Source organism: Astatotilapia calliptera, chromosome 14, assembly GCF_900246225.1.
Source record: "Astatotilapia calliptera chromosome 14, fAstCal1.2, whole genome shotgun sequence".
Lineage (NCBI taxonomy): Eukaryota > Metazoa > Chordata > Actinopteri > Cichliformes > Cichlidae > Astatotilapia > Astatotilapia calliptera.
This window is the reverse complement of record NC_039315.1, coordinates 15626357-15645238: the sequence shown is the minus strand read 5'-3', so window position 1 is coordinate 15645238 and position 18882 is coordinate 15626357. Positions and strand designations below refer to the sequence as shown.

The following is an 18882-nucleotide window of genomic DNA, read 5'->3' as shown; positions in this document are numbered from 1 at the left end:
AACATATCTGCTGTGTCTACCAAGACTCTGATTCAGGAGCTGTTTGATGAGATTGGATATTTCTCTCTCACACACATATACACAGACACACACACTTGACCTCAGTCTCGCAGTAGGAGAGATGGAGTCCTGATGTGCCAATAATCGGTTTACTTTGCTCTCTTTCTCCCTCCATTGGCGTCAGGGGAGCTCATTAGTGAGCTCTGTTACATGTCTGCAGTGTGTTTGAGCATCCACAAAGTAAGTTATGAGACGACAATAATGTGGAGCATTTGGGGGAGATTTATTGAGCAGTTTCCACGCACTGAACTCGGTACAGAAACCGCTGTTCTGGTTCAGCTACAGTTCAGGGCTGCTGCATTTACTGACCCGTGCTGAGGATCAAAAACTACACATGAAGGCTGTGTAAAGGAGATAACCTTGGAGTTTTGGAGGGAAACAGCAGCATTTTAAGTGTCATGCTTTTAATTCTCTTGTAGTGGATGTGGTGTCTCTGTACCGTTATAAACTGTCCTCCTCTGTCTCTGTAGGGGCTGCACCGAGGAGTACGAGATGAAGACCATGGAGCAGAAACCAGAACCTGAGCCTCTAGCAGCAGGATACCGACCCTCTCCTCGCCAGACCTGGCGATGGGAGAACTCACCTGTTCCTCAAGTGCTCCACCCCACTAGCATGCAGCGCTGGGCCCCCATCGGCCCCCCACCTCCTCCACTAGTACGCTCACACAAGCCCCTGATGCCAGTTCCCTACAGAGAGCCTCAGCACCTCAGCTCCAAGAGGTGAGCCTCACTTCTACACATGTGCTGCTGCCCCACTTGCACCAAGTCTTTATTTATCACTCCATTAAAATTCAGATTTTAAGGGGAAAAAAGCAAGTATAAAAAGTGTTTAAAGCCTACAGTGTGTAGAAATGTAGAAAAGGGACAACAGCAGCTGCTTTGACTTTTTTTTCCTCATTGTACTCTTCACCTGAAAAGCTCAGTGAGTGGCCAAAGTCTTTGTTCTAGGCTAGATGTTCTAAAGCCTCATACAGACCTTGGAGGAGGTGCAGGAGTCAAATTTCCTTTAAGTAATGAATGCGAAAAGGTTGTTATGGATGTCTTTGTCCAGTGATGACAAAATCTTGTCACCTACTTCAGCTTTAACTGCGTATTGTATGAAGTTAGTGAATCCAGTCAGCATTCTTCAGCATACTATGAGGATATTTGTTCATTAAGACTTAAAGCAATAATTAATGATGGGTGTAAAAGTGTGATATGCATTGCAGTGAGCCATCTTCACAAAGGCTTCCTGTAGTAGATAGTATCCTCGTCCAAACTCCTCAATCCTCGTCGCATTTTCAGTTTTACATCACGGAGCTGTCATCATCTTACACAGTTAATTATAGAGATGAGGAGAAAACTGCTGCAGCTGTACAGGTGGCTGTAGATGAAATGTTTTATTGCATTTTAACTAAACAGTTGTTCTGCAGCTCCTTGTCTTAGTTTGTTTATGTTGTCTGATGAAAGATTTGATGTTAAATCACTGAATGAATGTTTGAGGAAAAGTGATGTCAGCTGGATGACATCATGGATAAACCGAACATGAACTGTGACTGCTCCAAGAAAACCTGCTTAGTCCTGTCATCACGATGTTTTCTTCATACAAAAACCATAAATATGATGGAACTCCTGTGCACGGCTCCTGAAATCCTTCTATATAACATTTCACATCAGGGTTTTCCGAGGCAGATATGTGTGAAGTAACAAAAGCCCTCAGGCTAACTCGTGTGATTACTGCACCGTATAAGCCTGCCAGACGGTCGTAAACTTGTATTGATAGTAAACCACCTAAAAAGTGGAAACAATAAAGTCTTTGTGTGGTTTTATTCCACTTAAAGAAGTTTTTTCCCCAAAAACTGTCAATACTAGTTTTTTAAACTTGAGTTGGTTCCAGGTGTTTGTCTAAAACAACACATTTTAAGCTGTTTTCATTGTGTTTTCAGTCTGTTTTGCTCTTTTGAGTGACACACAGACACACTAGTCCTCAGTTATTTTAAATCTCTCTTATTTGTGTTATGTATCAATCACCTCTCTGTAGTACGCTTGTTTCTCTCGATTACCCACCGTCCTTTGTGTATTTCAGGCCGGTCAGCTACCCAGAGAACCACTACAGCCTGTCTCCTGCAGGAGGCGACAGGCCCTACAGAAACCCCTCAGCCAGCTTCTCCTCTCCTCCCTCCGGCCTGGTCAGTCTCACCACGATGGGACCACCTGGAATCTCACCGGGCCCCTTTGTGCGCTACAAACCTTCACCCGACAGGTGTGTGTGGGTGTGTGGTGTTTTACTCTGCAAGCTCTCCACTGTCACTCGTTTGATCTTGATCAAACATGTCTGGTTTTACTCGTAAATGCTTTGTGTGCTGAAGGTGGAATATATTGGTTCAAATCGCAGGCTGAATAGCGCGGCACGACCAGGTCTGCAGTTAGACGTGTATGAACACACAGTCTCCCAGAGGAAGGATCTGTTGTGTGGGTGGCTCTTCCTCACACTGTGGAGGTTGATAACATCTCACCCAACCAGAAAAACTTGTTTTATTCAACCGCCACAGGGATGCAAAGCAGAAGCTGGAAATGTTCTCTGTTAGTCAGAAACGTTATATTTTTACAGCTGGGGAGTTTTATTCCAGAGTGTGTCCTTTCTGTCGTGATGTCTGAGTAGCTGTACATCTTATTTTATTTGAAAAAGGGTTTTGACCTTCCACCAATTATAACATCAGGACTGATTAAAAGAGCAGAGCAACACAAAATGCAATTTTTGTCAGAAACAGCAGGAGGATTCACAGACTTCTGTTTAGTAAGGTAGAACAGACTCGTCACCTTAAACATATGCAGCTCCAGGGACCGGGAAAATCCCTGCGAATGTGTTCACTAATGTTTCTCCTGTGGTTCATATAGATTTGGAACAGGACAGCGCCCCCTGCTGCCGTATGATCCTCACCTCGGTGTGGACCTCCTCTCCAGTGGAGAATCTTCGTCAGGCTTTACCAGTCAGGAGAGTACCATGGAGCGCAGCAAAACAGGTACAGCACCACCTTCAGAAGTAAATGTTGAACTCACTTGTATGTGTCTACTCTTATGTAACATATAATGTAAAATCTCATAAGGAGCAAAAAATGAGTTTTTTATTGGTTTGGTTTTTAAAAACAGTTAAACATCACCCTACATATTTTCATTGCTGACGTCTAAACAGAGACTTGTAAAAGTCTCACATTATTGTTTAAATGTCCTAAAAAATAGGTCTCTATCTGCTGATAAACAAGCCTTTCTGAAGCCCTAAGTAGTATGTTATTCTATCAGATTTCCCAAACATCCAATCATATGGTTGATATGCTGATAGTGCTTTTAACTCCTGCTGTCAATAGTAGTCGTATAAGATATCTATTAGCTGACCCCTGAGCAATGCGATCTTGGACTCTTTTGCAAGATTTTGGCGAAATATCTTCTTGAGGGCATCAGAGACATTATTATGTGTCTGAATTTGGACAAATCCAGAGTATGTGCAAATGAGTCCTAGCTTGTGTACCACATTATAACTTTCAGTTATAATTTATTTATTCAGTTCCATGAATTTTAACTTGTTGCTGAATGTGCTTCACTGCATATTTCCGGTGGTATTTCTGTGCGTACTTCAGCATCCCATTTCCTTTTTGTATGTAATGTAGTGGGTTTTTTTTTTTTTTACAGTTTTTACAGAATTTCTCACTTCCATTTATTCTATAGATATGTACTCTTCTTATGTGTTGTTTTCATGCTGCTTTAAAGAGTGCAGTTGTTGCTCAGACTAGAGGCTGCTGAGTGTGGTTTTGGTGTGTGGGGGGAGGTCAGTGTTTAAATGTGCTATAAGTATTTAATCCTCTTTGACAGCCGTGGACGTTCAGTGTGATTTGTTATAATCCTGAGAGTGTCTGTCTATGTGTGTGTTTGGATGCAGAGCCTCTCTGGCATGTCCCAGCGTCTCGAGGACCAGGTGGTGGAGGGGGGCAGAGGAGAATGCCCAGACAGGATGTCCCGGGGAAAGACTCTCCAAACAGACACTCGAAGGTCAGACTCAACATCAACACTGCGTCTCTCTTCTTTCCACCTTTCGCCTTTTCGCTGAGCTCCTCTGACTCTGTGTCCTCCGCAGGGTGAGACTCAGTACTCCAGCCACTCCAGCAGCAACACCCTGTCCAGTAACGCCTCGAGCAGCCACAGCGACGAGCGCTGGTTCGACGGAGGCGCACCTGGAGAGCGAGGAGGCGTGGGTTGCCTCGGTGAGCCGGCCGATCCTGACCCCGACCTTCTTAACAAGGGCGGATCCAACGATAGCGGCATCGACGCCTCGACCCACTACGGAAACGGTCGCCACAGTAACATGTCCAACAGCCAGTCCCACAAGGCCATGCACAGCTCTGCGACCTACAGTGGCATCCCGGAGCTGTCGGTGGGAAGGAGCGGCGGCAGCGGGGGGGAGGCTAAGAGACGAGAGTCTTCGCCCATTATACCAGCTGCGGCCAATCAGAACAAAGGGTACAGGACGAGGACGTTCCCTCCTCCTGGCTCCAGCGCTGATAAAATGGATGCTTTCAAGCCCAGGTAGGTGACAAACTCCTGATGAGATGCATCGCCTGCTGATCCTTTTCCTGTAAGAATGCCAGGCCCCATGGACAGTGAATAGATAAGATAAGATAAGATAACCTTTATTAGTCCCACACGTGGGAAATTTGTTTTGTCACAGAATAGAGTGAATGTTACAGTTTTAGGCTCAGATTCATGTGCTTATTAATCACTTTAGAGTGTTTTTATCAGTCTTTAGTTTATGTAGCATCATCACATGACTGAAAATGTTCAATACTAAACTAAATGTAGAGAAAAAGTAGGATTATGGCCGTCTAATCCTTGTCAAACATAAAGATCATCATGTGATCTCTTGCTCTCGTGGTTTTATAACTGTCAGGGCTGTGATATAAATCCACGCAGGGATTCAGCACACAAACCTCCACCCGCTTCGGTCACTCCGTGCTGGATTAAAGCAATCTGTGCTGAAACTCTGAGTCCCAGCAGCTCTTGTTCTGTACTCTGTGCATGCGATGTGTCACATGATGATCGAGACACGTAACCCCAAGTCCTAAAAAGCCAGAACATTGTTTAAGATGTGGATAAAAAAAGAATTCAATGATTTGGAAATCTCATAAACCCATACTATATTCACATTAGAGCGTAGAAAACATCTGATATTTAAACTGACACATTTTACTATTTCATAAAAAAAATCACCCCTGTCTGAGCACAGGATGTGTTTCAGTTCAATTGATGCAGTCAAAATAAAAATGATTTTTAAATGTTTGTCCTCATTCAAACAACAAACATGTTTCCTGTCTGTTTTCTGTAACCTTCAGGGCCTACACACCGCAGGGTTACAAAACTCCAGTGGAGAAACCACGGCCTGTCCGAGCCTCTACCGCAACGCCCACTTCAGCTAAGCTAAGCTCCACCCCTCTGTCCAGCTCCGCCCCCAAGTCATCATATGGCAAGAGCACACCAAGCGGTTGGCATGCAGAAGACTCCAACCCCTCTCCTTCAAACTCGACTACAGCATCGAGCTCCGACAGCAGCAACAGCAAGAAGTAAGAGCGACAGCCTCAGTGGATCTGCTCTGATGCTTGGTTCTTCTTCCGGGATAGAAATTATTTTTAGGCACCTCCTTTTATACCAAAATAATCATATAAATGACCTCGTACTCAAAAGGATGGTGGACATAAATGTGTGATTAACAGTGCAAATTATGTTTTAAAATTTCATATTTTTAAAGCGCTGATCAATGAAATTGAAGGCATTTGGCTTTTTGTGTCTTTATCCGTGGAGTCAAACTTGGGCCCGCACAGTGGCCATGAACTTTGTAACATCTGCCTCGTTTTCACTTTGTTACTTAAAATCACATCCACAAAACAAAGTGATCGGAACAACTTTCCAAGTCCGTATATCCATCCACCCGGGGAGCGCGTGATCGCTCCTAAACAAAGTGAAATCCTTCAACACGTGTTTGTTTTTACTCGAAACCATCCAAAGAGTTCTGACTCTCCTGTGAGTGGCAGTGGACCAACAAACACTGGAGGATACTGTAGGCAGAATAAAGTGGAACATAGTTTCTTACCGTGGAAAGAGGCAGGAAGCAGTGTTCAATAAAGGAAGACTGTATGTTTGTGTTTTGTTCTCATATCTTGTGTCTCCAGGCAGGTGGACACAAATCCAAAGAACGTGTTTGGACAACCTCGTCTGCGAGCGTCACTGAGGGACCTGCGCTCGCCACGACGGACATACAAGAGCAGCATCGAGGACGACCTGAAGAAACTGATCATCATGGACAACCCGGGGGAGACGCCGCAGAGAGACCCTGTGAGCATTGTGCTGGTGGATGATATCCGTTTTCCTCTCATGAGCACACAGCTCTGACCTCTGACCTTTCTCCCTGCAGTCTCCCAGACGCCCCCTGCAGCGCACCTTTTCCGACGAGTCGCTGTGCAGCGGACGCAGGGACGCCGGCTTCGCCAGCTCTGAGAACCAGACGACTCCCAGCGACGTGCTGTTCACCTGCACGCTGCCCACACGCAAACACGCCGGCTCCTCCAACCACTCCAACCACATGCAGAGCAAGAAGGGTGAGTGCCTCGATTCTCCTCCCAGTGACTTGCAGCGACTAAAGCAAACCTGCTGTGATTGTGTTCAGATCATTAATCATGACTCTGCTGCCCCTCAGTGCCGCTCTCTGCATCCGAGCTCTCTCTGACCGAAGTGAGAGACAAGCTCCCCCCTCTGAGGAGGCTCGACCCCGGCATGATGCCCCTCCCTGACACAGCCAGCGGACTCGAGTGGTCCAGCCTGGTCAACGCTGCTAAGGCGTACGAAGGTGAAGGTGGATATTTCAGTATTAAATGTAACATAACCTGATTTGTGAGTGATGAGGTAACCACCATCTCTACAAGAGTCTCCCGGAAATATCGACCCCGACCTCACCCGTGCTGAGGATGGAGTCATGTCAGATCTTTGAACATTCGTCTGGCTGTTAGGAACCCTGAGCAGTCTACGTCCTCTCAGTGCTGATGTGTTTGTAGCAGCACAGCTTTCTATGTTAACTGTTATGTTTTCTGCTTTTCTTTACATGCAAAGCTGAAGTAGTGCTTTACTTAAAAACAACAACAAAAAAACTTCCTTATCACTCGCTAAACTACTGCTAACTTCACTCCACTAAACCCCATAAACCCTGTTTTTTCACAGATGTTTAACTTTATTGTAACATCTGGCAGAGCAGCCACACCGATCGTTTTATTGGACCTGGAAAAAATTTTGGACTGTTAATCATTCAGTGGAGCCTCGGTGCTTAGACTCGTATATATATTTTTATTTTTTTTTTGCACCCAGAGGATCGTTTTATGTGGCTGCTGGGATTTGGTTGCTTTTTACCTTCTTTTACCACTTTTTTTTTCCCAGGAAAGGTTTTTAGAGCACTCCTTTTCTTTTTGGGGATGTGCTTTACGTGGAAAAGGCTTTTTAAAAGCACGATCATGTGTTTATTTTGCAGCACAAAGAGCGGGTTCCCTGTTCTCGCTGACTGACCCGCAGCTCGGAGGTCCAGACACGAGACCGGCCGCTAGTCCAGTCCAGTTTCAGACTCCTCAGACGCCACGGACCACGCCCACACTCAGCAGGTAGGTCAGCCCCTCGGTTACAGAGATCCAGAACAACATGTTGTAAAGAAGCAGAGAGCGCCTGTAAATATTCAGGTTTTCATAAGTCACTACTGCCACCTGGTGGTAGTTTATCAGCATCTTCTTTTCAGCGTTTTCACCAGAATTAAAAGTTTGTTAACTCTGTGGCACCAGAGAGGCTGTTTGTCCTGCCAGTGAGCAGCACACTTTTATTATAAAAAAAAAAAAAGGTTTTTACTGAAGATGACGAGCTTTCGGATCCTCATAATAAAACCAGTAAAACCTGTCTGTTTACCTGCGGCGTGCACATCACAGCGGTGTTTTGTGTGTGTAATCACTGGATCCACGGTAACGAATGCCAGGTGTGTTTGTGTGTGTTACAGTGATGAGGTGCCCAACGATCTGTCCGGTCGGCTCTACCACCTGGAAGTGATGCTGAAGCAGCTGAACAATGACCTGGAGAAAGTGAGAGCCTTTTGTTTTTCTCTCTAAAGCAGGAACCCTCTGAGGTTAAAGAACCAAATAATCGATAATAAGTGACTGTGGAGTCATGTCTTCTTAAAGACTTGATTTACATGTGTTGCTGATGTTGATTTATGTTTAAAAGCTGCATCACTTTCATTATGAGGCTCACATGTATTTGTGGCTCCATGCAGATGTTATTTGGTCTTTGATAACTGAACATTGCCTTTATTTCTCCTCCTCTCTATTACAGGAGAAGCAAGATAAGGTCGTCTTACTCGCTGAGATGGCCAACCTGAGAGAGAACAACCAGCGGCTGCAGGTGGAGAGCCAGACTGCCAGCGAGCAGCTGCGCAAGTTCAGCGTGCTTCTGACCAATCTCAACAAGCCGGGCAGCGACCACGAGGCTCACTCCTTAGCCGATTCACAGAGGGAGTGACCGACAGCCAAGGAAGAGAGTGAGGTTCAGGCCAGAGGGAGGGGCTTTCAGTTCCCATGATTCCTTGCACTCACAGGGGCGGCAGATGTCACACTCAGCTTCCACTGGGCTGCCTTAAACCAGAGAGAAAAAGATGATCTGGATTTTTTTAAACCCTTCCAGTAGAGAACCTCCCTCTCTACACGCTCCCTGCTCTGAGCCTGTTTATTTTTCTAACTGACGTCTGGATATTTGTCACACGGTGTAAATACATCTGCTACTATGCCGGAGGAGCGAGCAGGAGTGGAGATCCTGACTGTTTTAGAGAACACTACATCACCTGGAGAGGCCTAATACTGTTCCTGCAGCCAATCAGCCAAAAAAATAAATAAGACTGCATCTCCCAGAATGCACTAGAAGAGAGGAAGCTCTACAGACGTGGTACTGTAGATAGATGCCTGTGTGGTACAATTCTCATATATCAGTTATATCGACAATGTACTGATATTGTATAAGAGACGTACTAAAGGTGTGTGTGTGTGTGTGTGTGTGTGTGTGTGTGTGTGTGTGTGTGTGTGTGTGTGTGTGTGTGTGTGTGTGTGGACAGCGGAGTGATGAACAAACCTGTTTACTGTAATCTGAACCCTGTGGGCCTCGTTTTCCTGCCCTCCGTTTACACGGGTGACCCGCGGCGGCCCACGGATGTGAATCAAGCCATCAGTGTGCCGAGAGCAAACGGTCGCAGAGCTCGCCAGCGTGGCGGCGTCGTATCTCCCACACAGAGCAGCGTCCTCAGCAGTGCCCGATCATCTCAGACCTGAATGAAATGATGGTTGCTTTAACCTTAAGCGGGTCCTTTGTTTGGTTTTAGTTGCAGAATTTTGAGAGTTACACTTACCTGCTTTCTGGTGAAGAGCTTATTCTGAAGTGATGTGGTTGGCGTAGCCCCACATGAGCCCAGTTTTGACCATATTGTTTATGTTTTGGGGAATAAAGCATGGCGAATAAACTTTCATTTTTACCTTTTTTATTGGACGTACCAACTGCTGTAGCTGGATTACTGTAAAACTGGAGAAATGTTTAAAAATCAGCCAACTTCTCGCTCCTGGCAGCTCTCAGAAGAGCTGGTAGTTATGAGGTGATTCGATGGCTCACACACGTCATGTTATTTTTGCTTTTGTGAAATCAAATTGCTTCCATCACATCGCTGTAACCTCTAGCCGACGTCCTTTAACAAACCTTGTGTTGTTTATGATTTCGTGTGTCGGGCAGCAGAGCGAGCCGGTTGTTGTTTTTGTGTTTTAAGACGTCACAAACTGAACTGGAGTGCATAAAGCATGTGCAACAGCCTCACCAAGAAAGTAAATAAGTGTATTTTCTCAAAGTGTTCTCAAGTCTTCATGTATTTGTGATCCAGTGAAGCTCCGTCTCCGGCTGAGCGCGCTCACAGGAAACATGTACTGTACCTGAAAGCCCGTCACATCAGGACAGATGTGCTTGTTTGAGAGGACTTTTCTTGTGTTTTATACTGCGACAGTGCTCTCAATGATACTGTGTACTGTATTTTTCATACAGAAACATATTTTTGAATGCTGGCAGTGAATAGACAGTACACCCCAACCCCCTCGCCCTGCTAAAACTGTACTGCACTCTCATCTCTCTGATAAAACAGGAGGTTTCTCTTTAACTGGATCTGTTTAAAGTTTCCACTCAGGTTCCTCAGGATGCTGTTAACAACACTCGACCGTTGGGGGGGGGGGGGGGGTTGATGATGACAGACGTCACCCTGCTGTCTGCACCGTTGTCCCTTTAAATGTTTTTGGGCAGCAGGATGTTTCAAATTGCTGGAAGAGCCAAATAAAACCTTTTTTTTTTTTTTTTGTCACTGACCCCGGAGGATAACTAACGCCTTCTTCACCCCACCCCCGCTCCTCTCTCTCTCTCTCTGCAGCACCCGCTTTAAACCCACCGCCTCCTTCTCTGGGTTGTTGTCATTTTTTGTCTTTAAGCAGCTTCAGTCGGGTTCCTGTTAGCAGGATGTCCTCCATCCACACAGCTCTGCAGGTGTAGCTGTGATTTTAGTGTCTTCTAGTCTTAATCTTTAGTTTGCTGATGTAAAAGGGGCAAGGTTGTTTTTGTTTGTTTTTTACATATATATATATATAAATCTTGTTATGTATAATTTTAAGCTATTTAAAGCATACACAAGGACCCCTATTGAACAAATTCAATAATGCATTATTACTGGTAATATTGTGCGACCAGTTATTCTCTTTGTTTTTTGTTGTTAATATTTTTATAATTTATTTTTGACATGTTGGTCACTGTTGCAGACAATAGTGAAGATGAGAGGGTACTGTGTTTTCTCTTCAATTCCTCCTTCCTTTACTTTTTCCTCAAGCCTCATTGTTCCTCTTTCCATCGATGTTTCCTGCATTCAGCAGGAATAACTGAAGCAAGGGTTTGGTTTTCTTTGGGTTGTAATAACGTGTACATTTTAAAAGTGTAAATTATGTTTTCATTGTTTTATAAAAAAAATATATTAAAAATAAGTCAAAACATTTGCTGGTTTCTGGTCTTTGAGTTTTTGAGCTGCGGTTCAAAAATAACCTTTTAGTTTCAGATTTTAGAAAACGACTGCAGGGTTGTAAGGAGTTAGTAAATTCTGTGTATGTAAAGAAAATGTTTTTCACTTAAACATGAAGCAGATTTTTGCTGCATTAACAGTACATTTGAAAAAAAAAATTTTGCTGTCTGTCCCCGTTTTCATTTTTAGGTTCCTGGTTAAATGAATTAATCAGTACATTTTTCATTAATAAACTGGTAAAAACAGTCTCTCCCATCGGTGTCCGACATAAAGAACCTGAGTAAATTATTTTTTTTTTAATTCTGTATTTAAATTTCATTTGAGGAGAAAAATAAAAAATAAAAAAACCGAACCTACCAGACCCTGTTTGAAAAGTAATCACCCCTCTTTATCATAAACACTTGATTGCAGTTCTGTTAAGTGTGGCACAATTTTGTCACAGCAGTGAATACAACTAAGAAAAAAAACAAACAAACACATTCAGTCCATTTTGTTTATAGCAGACAAAGCGTCAATGAAACAGATTTTACACAATCAACACAAGTTGTTAGAAAAAGTCTCAAATGTATTTTACAGTAAGTGCTTTCTGTCTTTGAGTCGACAGGAAGTTTACTTTATACAATACTGATTTAACTCTGAACTGTAGTGGAAGAAGCTTTAAGTCAAGGAAGAAGATCCAGGGCTTCAGCAGGTCGGAAACGTTTACGAGCCGCACATCAGGCACTCGTCCTTGTTCTCCAGAGAGCACACCATGGCCGCCGTGTTGCGCTCTTTGATCTCCTGCTCCGAGGACGTGGCCGGCTGTGCCTCCTTCAGCTTCTCCTTGTTCAGGGTGAACTGGATGGGGTTGGCGGCAGGCTTGGTCCTCAGATAGTACATCCCAGTCTTCAGACCCTGCGGTGGGAGAAAGACGGAGTTATTTTAAACCCCAACATGTCTTCACGGTGAGGTTTCACTCCTCCTCGTGCAGCTCGACACTCACCTGCTTCCAGCCGTAGAAGTGCATGCTGGTCAGCTTGCCGTAGTTCGGCTCTGCTATGTGGATGTTCAGGGACTGGCTCTGGTCAATGTAGGCCCCACGGTCGGCGGCCATCTTGACTACAGTTTTCTGTGAGATCTCCCATACGGTTTTGTAGAGCTGCTTCAGATCATCTGGGATCTCATTGATGTTCTGTCAAAATTAAAAAAAATAATAATTAAAACTAAAGTTTCAGGTTCAAACACAAAGGAGTAAAAACAAGAAGAAAAAAAACCCCCACCTGAGCTTAAAACATCTTAAACTTCTCAGCTGATGGTATTTGGGACACAGACCAGAATTTAGGGCTAATGTGATGCTTAAAACCATTTTCCATTCAATTTTATTTAAGTAGCACCAAATCACAACAACACTCATGTCACAGTGCTTTATTTTGTAAGCTAACGACAACAATTGAGAGAAAACGCCAACAGATGACCTAGCAAGCACTGCGTGACAGTGGGGAGGAAAAACTCCCCTTTAACAGGAGGAAACAATTTGCTGTGGAAACGAAATAGTTACAAAAATAATTGGACCATTTCAGAATGTTAGACTGAGATGACGGATTTCCTTCTTTGTGTTTTCACAGATTGCTTTGGATCCTCTAAATATTTGACTGTTCAGTGATTTACTTTGTGGCACCTAATCGAAATTAGTTTTTTAATTGATGAACTAGAAGACTAATTATTCAAGATGAAAGAGGATGAAAAACAGCAAAGAGATGGAGTATTGCCTAATTTCATTATGCTTTTTTTCAAGAGTCTTGAAGCTTTAAATGTATATATTTAAAAGCAGTTAAGTGGCATTTTATCTTTTCCTGTAAAGGAAATGTTTGGGAATCAATATTTTAGTCTACAGAATGAAGTTCACACCTAAGAAGCTGGAACCTAGAGATGTCTGTCATCTTTAATGGTTTTCCTCCCTGCTGATGATTACCTGGATGGAGCCATTGTTAGCGATCAGCTGGTTCTTCATCTCCTCATTCCACAGGCCCCTCTCTGTCAGGTCTTTGAGCAGGTGGGGGTTGACGATCTGAAACTCCCCCGAGAGCACCCGGCGGGTGTAGATGTTGCTTGTGTAGGCCTCGATGGACTCGTTGTTGCCCAGGATCTGGGCGGTGGAGGCCGTGGGCATTGGGGACAGCAGCAGGCTGTTCCTCACGCCATGTTTGGCGATCTTCTCCTTCAGCAGCTTCCAGTCCCACAGGTCCGTTGGCGTCTTCTCCCACATGTCGTACTGGAGAATGCCCTTACTCACCGGCGAGCCTTCGTACGTCTCATAGGTGCCGAGCTCGGCGGCCAGCTCGCAGCTCGCTTCCAAAGCGGCATAATACATAGTCTCAAAGATCTGGATGTTGAGCAGTTGAGCCTCGGGGCTTTCAAAGGGATAACGCATAAGGATGAAAGCATCAGCCAATCCCTGGACCCCGATTCCTATCGGCCTGTGGCGCATGTTCGACCTCCTGGCTTCTTCCACCGGGTAGTAGTTGATGTCGATAACCTTGTTCAAGTTCCTGACAATTACTTTGGTCACGGATGCCAATTTTTTAAAGTCATAAGTCCGCTCAGGGGTGACGTACATGTTGAGAGCGACAGAGGCCAGATTGCAAACCGCCACCTCGTCCTTGCTAGTGTACTCGACGATTTCCGTGCAGAGGTTGCTGCACTTGATGGTGCCCAGATTCTGCTGGTTGCTCTTCCTGTTGCAGGCATCTTTGTAGACCATGTACGGCGTCCCGGTTTCTGTCTGCGACTCGATGATTGCATACCATAGCTGCTGAGCCTTCACCACACGCTTCACCCTCCCCTCCTTCTCATATCTGGTGTAGAGTTCTTCAAACTCCTCCCCCCAGCACTCATCCAGCCCGGGGCAGTCGGCCGGACACATCAGGGACCAGTCTTCGTTGTTCTCCACCCGCTTCATGAAGAGGTCAGGGATCCACAGGGCGTAGAACAGGTCCCTGGCTCGCTGCTCCTCCTTTCCCGTGTTCTTCTTCAGCTCCAGGAAGTCAAACACATCGAAGTGCCAGGGCTCCAGGTACATGGCGAAGGCGCCGGGTCTTTTGTTGCCCCCCTGATCAACATAACGCGCTGTGTTGTTGTAAACCCTCAACATTGGGACGAGCCCGTTGGAACAGCCGTTGGTGCCGGCGATGTAGCTCCCCGTGGATCTAATGCAGCTGACTGCCACGCCAATCCCTCCAGCTGATTTGGAGATGAGGGCGCAATGCTTCAGCGTGTCGTAGATCCCCTCGATGCTGTCATCCTTCATGGCGAGCAGGAAGCAGCTGGACAGCTGCGGCCTGTTGGTTCCAGCATTGAAGAGGGTCGGGGAGGCGTGGGTGAACCACTTCTCTGACAGCAGGTTGTAGGTCTCGATGACTGCTTCGATATCCGTCCCGTGGATTCCCACAGCCACCCTCATGAGCATGTGCTGCGGACGCTCAGCTACTTTGCCATTGATCTTTAGCAGGTAGGAGCGCTCCAGAGTCTTGAAGCCAAAGAAGTTGTAGGAGAAATCTCTGTCATAGATTATGGCCGAGTTAAGGCGGTCTTTGTTTGCAAGAACAATGTCAAGTGTGTCTTTCGAAATCATGGAGGAGTGGCGTTTGTTCAGGGGGTTGATGTAGTTGTACAGGTCCTCCATGACGTCGCTGAACACCTTCTTCGTCTCTTTGTGCAAGTTAGAGACGGCGATGCGTGCTGCGAGGATGGCGTAGTCGGGGTACTTTGTTGTGAGAGTGGCAGCAATCTCCGCCGCCAGCGTGTCGAGCTCCACAGTGGTGACGCCGCTGTACAAACCCTGGATGACCTTCATCGTGATCTGGGCTGGGTCCACAAACTCCATGTTGAGTCCATAGCAAAGCTTCTGGATGCGAGATGTGATTTTGTCGAACATGACGCGCTCTTGGCGTCCATCTGAAAAATAGAGAAACGCGTTTTTACTTCAGTGTAAATTAGCGGGCAAAGCTCAGGAGGTAGTAGCTTCACTTTCGCTAGAGCAGAGCATGAAATATGAAGTGTTGACGGAAACAATTGTACGTGCCTATGAACTGGTACCTGAGGCATACAGGCAGAAATTTAGGAACCACAAGAGTCCAGCAGTCAAACATATGTGGAGTTTGCACATGAAAAAGGGGCTCTTTTTGATAAGTGGTGTGCTGCTAACAGAGTTGGTGATGATTATGAGTCTCTGAGCGAGTTAATGCTACTGGAGGATTTAAAAAAAATTCACTACCTGAGAGAGTCATAATGTTCTTAAATGAACATACATGGCAAGTACGGCAGTATTGAACAACATCAGATTTCAGTCCTGGCCAGAAGAAATGTTTCAGAATTCTGCTGTAGGTCTTGTTAACCCCCAAATGTCCTGACCATGGATGGTCATGTGCTAAGGACAATACCTGGGTACGATAGGCAGTAGGTACAACCACCAAATTCAGGATTGGTTGTATTTTGTCAGCAGGTGGAACTTTGGCCTGAACCTTAGATCCAGAGATAAATGTGATCCCGTCACCAAAGGGATCTGACCTCATAAAGGAATCAACCAAGTCTGGGCCCTCATAACTACACAAGCTGGAAAAATGGCAGGCTGGTCTTGGGCTGAGTCAGAGTCCACAGCACCAATCACAGGACAGTTTATTTAAAAGGCAGAAAACTAAAGCTGCTTGTTTCAGATAACAAGGGGCTACACTGAGGCTCAAAAAGGCATGAAGATGACAATCATATCTTTAGATGAAGCTCAACCCAAAAGTAAAGTTTCTTCCTATGATGCATTTAGTCTCTATTAATCGTTTTTCTTTGTGTTTTGTCATTAATCTTTTTTCTACACTCTTCTCTTGTTTAGTTGTTATTTTTTCCTCCCTCTGCTCCTTTTCCCTTCCATCTCCCCTCATCCTCCAACCAGTCGATGGCTGCCCCTCCCTGAACCCTCCTAACAGGAAAAGAACCGATTTCTCTTCTTGATGATTGGGAGTTCTTTCTCCCAATCATCGCCAAGACCTGCTCAACACTGTAAGGTTTGAACATTACAGTTCAGGTCAAACTCTGAACACACTGTCAAAACTACCTTCAAAGAGGAGGTGTTGTAAGGGTTTATAGATCTTCTTTGTGACGTTACACTGCGAGGCTATAAAAACTTTTGGCGCCTCTTTTAAGACAAAGACTAAGTCCATATTGTCAAACTACAACCGACCCCACCACCACCACTTAAACACGTTTAACCTCCACGTCAGGGGGACGGTGCAGCACTAACCAGCTCCTCACTAGTCCAGGTTAACCAGCCTGTCGCTAAATGATGTAACCCCACAGCAGACAGAATCACCGGTAACTCCACACGAAGCTAACCGAGGCCTGCTACAACATCGCAGCGCTCACCTCTTTTGATCACATGCATGTTAGCGGGCTCAGGCGTCTCTGTCTCAGGGACGGGGGTGTGAGCAGCTCTCCAGGTACAGTCGAAGCTGTTCGCGGGATCACAGCGAGCTGCTGGACACTAACTCGCCGACTGCTCGCTGTAGAAGCGCGCGAAAGAGCCCCAGAAAACCCGCTCACCTCCTATTTGTACGGAATGCGTCACCACGGAAGTGAAGAGATGGACAGGCATCTCGGCCAATCAACATCGCGGGACTTCAAATCTGGCGGGACAGAGAAGTGTGTCATAACAGTGGGTCAAAACACACAAAAAAGCAACTTTTACAGTCAAAGTAAACTATCCTGTTAACAGGAAAATGTCACATGTATGTGTACATGAGGTGTATTTGTCTGAAAAGGTTAAAAATTCCCGAGTTAGTACAGAAAAAATGGTGTGTTTGGGGTTTATTGTGCGTTTTCAGTTTGTATATATGTCTGTTTTGTTTTCAGAGGCAGGATTTTGGATCGTAAGAACACATATTATAGTGGTAATTTACAAAGAACCAAAGTATAAATAATAACTGCATGTCAAAGTATTATATTTGTGAATTACAAGTTTCTGATGCATCAGTTTAAAAGGTTTGATTTAAACTTAAATCCTTAAAGAGTCAGAAGACTTAAAAATCCGGAGAAACAGTAATAAATAAAACATGTTTGCTTTGTCACAGCAAAGCACTGAAGTTTAATGTGCTGCAGAAGCAGTAGAAAATATACACTCAATGGCCACTTCATTGGGCACACCTACACCTGCACTAAGGCAGATAGAGTGAGGCTTCAGAGTGTAGTCAAGGCAGCACAGAAGATCATCGGCTGCCTTCTCCTCTCTCTGATGGACATTTATTCCTCCCACTGCCTCAACAGAGCAACAAACATCATCAAAGACAGTTCCCACCCTGGTTTCAACTTGTTCAACCTGCTTCCTCAGGGAAGCGCTACAGGTGCAATAGCACAAAGACCCACAGACTCAAGAACAGTTTCTTCCCAAAAGCCATAACCACCCTGAACTCACACATGCACTGATAAACACAGTTCACCCCCCATTCCAAGGATTTCCCTCTATAAACCATCACTGTGCAATAACCCAAACTGTATATACACAACACTATTTATTTACATATTGACTGATTTATTTATTTAATTTTATCAGATTGTATATTTGCACATTTTATATATTTTTTCTATAAATACTGTCCATTTGTATATAGTGTTGCAATAACTGTGCAGCACTATATACATGTTTGCACTGAGTAGGAGATGCTCTGTATCTCATTGTATGTCTGTATTGTGACAATAAAGGCATTGTATTCAATTCTATTCAACGGCTTATTGCAAATATCTAATTAGTCAATCACATGCCACCAACTCACTGCATTTAGGCATGTAGTCATGATCAATACAACCTGCTGAAATTCAAATTGATGCAGAAGAGCATCTCTGCATGTGCAAGATGAACTACAGCAGCAGATGACTGTAGGTCTGTCTACACTAGCAGATGAATGTGCCACCCCCCAACAAAAGGAGGGTGCCACTCCTGTCAGCTAAAAACAGGAAGCTGAAGCTTAGTGATACATATAATCCCTGAGATATTTTAATATAAGAAAAAGAACTGCAATCCTAACTGTATGTCTCAGTTTTACACGTTACATGTTAAAGAAATGCTGCTGTAGCAAATGAAAGAAATCTGACTCTTTAGGCTTAAACGGTAAGTAGTGAGTGTGTAAAATGACAGAAATCTATTACTTATTTACTTTGGTGGTAATGGCCACGGGGAATGTCTGTAAAACCTATGAAAATACAAATAAAAGTCCCAAATTAATGTTCTCCTTCAAATTTTCCAACACTTTCCAGGAAGCCGAATTGAAGTGTTTGGGTTAAGGGCAATCTGAAGGCAAGAACAAGAAGATGTACCTAACAAAGTGTTGTGTTGTTTACTGTAGTTCCTTTTGCGCTCCATAGGTGGCGATTACGTCTTTACCCCCCTACAGGCACCACAGAAGAAGAAGCAGTGCAGTTTTCAGTGGAGATGTCCCGTAAAGAGAAGGGGTTAAAATTAAACATTTTTAAAAGGAATAACGCGGCAGTGGAGTTATGATAAGCTTGCTTCGTTACTTCATTTTTGTAGTGTTTCTCTGATGTAGCTGTAAGTGGATTAAAACGAGTTTTACGACAGAAAGTGAGGCGTTACAGGCGGCAGTTTGTGTCTCTGTTGTAATTTATGATGGATTAAAAGCTCCACTGAACATCTCCAACATGTCCGGCGTG

At 44.6% G+C, this 18882-nt stretch overlaps 2 protein-coding genes across 4 annotated transcripts in view; one reads left to right on the top strand and one right to left on the bottom strand.

Moving 5' to 3' along the window:
- The window catches only part of sipa1l3 (signal-induced proliferation-associated 1 like 3), a 90830-nt gene extending 79723 nt beyond the window's left edge, over positions 1-11107 (top strand). The window contains exons 13-24 of one of the 2 annotated variants that reach the window (XM_026192106.1): positions 531-779; positions 2125-2301; positions 2937-3061; positions 3973-4082; positions 4168-4616; positions 5420-5647; positions 6254-6416; positions 6496-6679; positions 6778-6927; positions 7600-7726; positions 8110-8191; positions 8442-11107. In XM_026192106.1, coding sequence (XP_026047891.1) covers positions 531-779; positions 2125-2301; positions 2937-3061; positions 3973-4082; positions 4168-4616; positions 5420-5647; positions 6254-6416; positions 6496-6679; positions 6778-6927; positions 7600-7726; positions 8110-8191; positions 8442-8627 — 2230 coding nt within the window. In that variant the 3' untranslated portion in view covers positions 8628-11107. Of the gene's footprint in view, positions 1-530; positions 780-2124; positions 2302-2936; positions 3062-3972; positions 4083-4167; positions 4617-5419; positions 5648-6253; positions 6417-6495; positions 6680-6777; positions 6934-7599; positions 7727-8109; positions 8192-8441 lie in introns of both variants that reach the window. The other variant, XM_026192105.1, reaches the window with a different exon arrangement.
- A 564-nt stretch (positions 11108-11671) lies between these two features.
- On the bottom strand, positions 11672-18592 carry LOC113035946 (ribonucleoside-diphosphate reductase large subunit). 2 transcript variants are annotated; one of them, XM_026191840.1, is made up of 5 exons: positions 18529-18592; positions 16762-16844; positions 13145-15126; positions 12176-12364; positions 11673-12087 (listed from the first exon to the last, which is right to left on the bottom strand). In XM_026191840.1, exons 2-5 carry the CDS (start codon positions 16811-16813, stop codon positions 11896-11898), a joined length of 2415 nt encoding a protein of 804 aa, XP_026047625.1. In that variant the 5' UTR covers positions 16814-16844; positions 18529-18592; the 3' UTR covers positions 11673-11895. The 2 variants fall into 2 exon arrangements, with proteins under 2 accessions (XP_026047626.1, XP_026047625.1); XM_026191841.1 differs by lacking the exons at positions 16762-16844; positions 18529-18592 and adding an exon at positions 16585-16755 and having other exon boundaries at positions 11672-12087.
- Positions 18593-18882: the final 290 nt, after the last annotated feature.